The sequence below is a fragment of the Priapulus caudatus genome, unplaced genomic scaffold (assembly GCF_000485595.1).
Source record: "Priapulus caudatus unplaced genomic scaffold, Priapulus_caudatus-5.0.1 Scaffold5298, whole genome shotgun sequence".
NCBI lineage: Eukaryota > Metazoa > Priapulida > Priapulimorpha > Priapulimorphida > Priapulidae > Priapulus > Priapulus caudatus.
The window spans coordinates 1-924 of NW_014582359.1; the positions used below are offsets into that span (position 1 = coordinate 1).

Consider the following 924-nt stretch of genomic DNA (forward strand, 5'->3'; position numbering starts at 1 on the left):
AGAAGGTTATACACAGGTGGGCATCCGAAGGGGTTGACATGTATGAGAGTGATTACAGTACTCCAAGACTACAAGTACCTGGGTGTCCACCAGTTCTGCTGCTGAGCGTTGGTAGCCCTTGAAGAACAGAAAAATAGCAGCTAAACATACGTCACAGAGTCGTAGCCACGAGAACAGAAGGAGAATGTAAGAGCCTGTAGCTAAACGTGAGAATGGACACAAGAATAGCTGGAGAATGGCTATGTACGTAGCTAAACATAAGAACGGACATAAGAATAGCTGGAGAATGGCTATGTACGTAGTTAAACATAAGAACGGACACAAGAATAGCTGGAGAATGGATATGTACGTAGTTAAACATAAGAACGGACGTAAGAATAGCTAGAGAATGGCTATGTACGTAGTTAAACATAAGAATAGCTGGAGAATGGCTATGTACGTAGCTAAACATAAGAACGGACATACGAATAGCTGGAGAATGGCTATGTACTTAGTTAAACATAAGAACGGACATACGAATAGCTGGAGAATGGCTATGTACGTAGCTAAACATAAGAACGTACATAAGAATAGCTAAGGAATGGCTATGTACATAGCTAACCATAAGAACGGACATAAGAATAGCTGGAGAATGGCTATGTACTTAGTTAAACATAAGAACGTACATAAGAATAGCTATAAACATAACACCGGCAACATAACGCAGCTTACTTGATCCCCGGCACCCGCGCGTCGCCACGGAAACCCCGCGGCGGGGACGGTGGCGCCACCTACCTGAGACTCGACGCCGGCACGGCGGGAGCGATCTTCGGCAGACTGAGCGAGGTCGCGGAGACGGTCGAAGGTCGCGACCTCCCACGGGTCGCCGCCGCCGCCGCCACCGTCGTCGTCGTCGTGCCGGTAGAGGGCGCTGCCGGCAGCTTC

The 924-nt window shown here is 48.3% G+C and overlaps 1 protein-coding gene across 1 annotated transcript in view; it reads left to right on the top strand.

Annotated features, from left to right (window-relative positions):
• Positions 1 to 286: 286 nt before the first annotated feature.
• LOC106819949 (mucin-5AC-like) overlaps positions 287 to 924 on the top strand; it is a 4,996-nt gene continuing 4,358 nt past the window's right edge. The window contains exons 1-2 of the mRNA XM_014824513.1: positions 287 to 371; positions 707 to 844. Of these exons, the coding sequence (XP_014679999.1) occupies positions 287 to 371; positions 707 to 844 (223 nt within the window). The remainder of the gene's footprint in view (positions 372 to 706; positions 845 to 924) is intronic.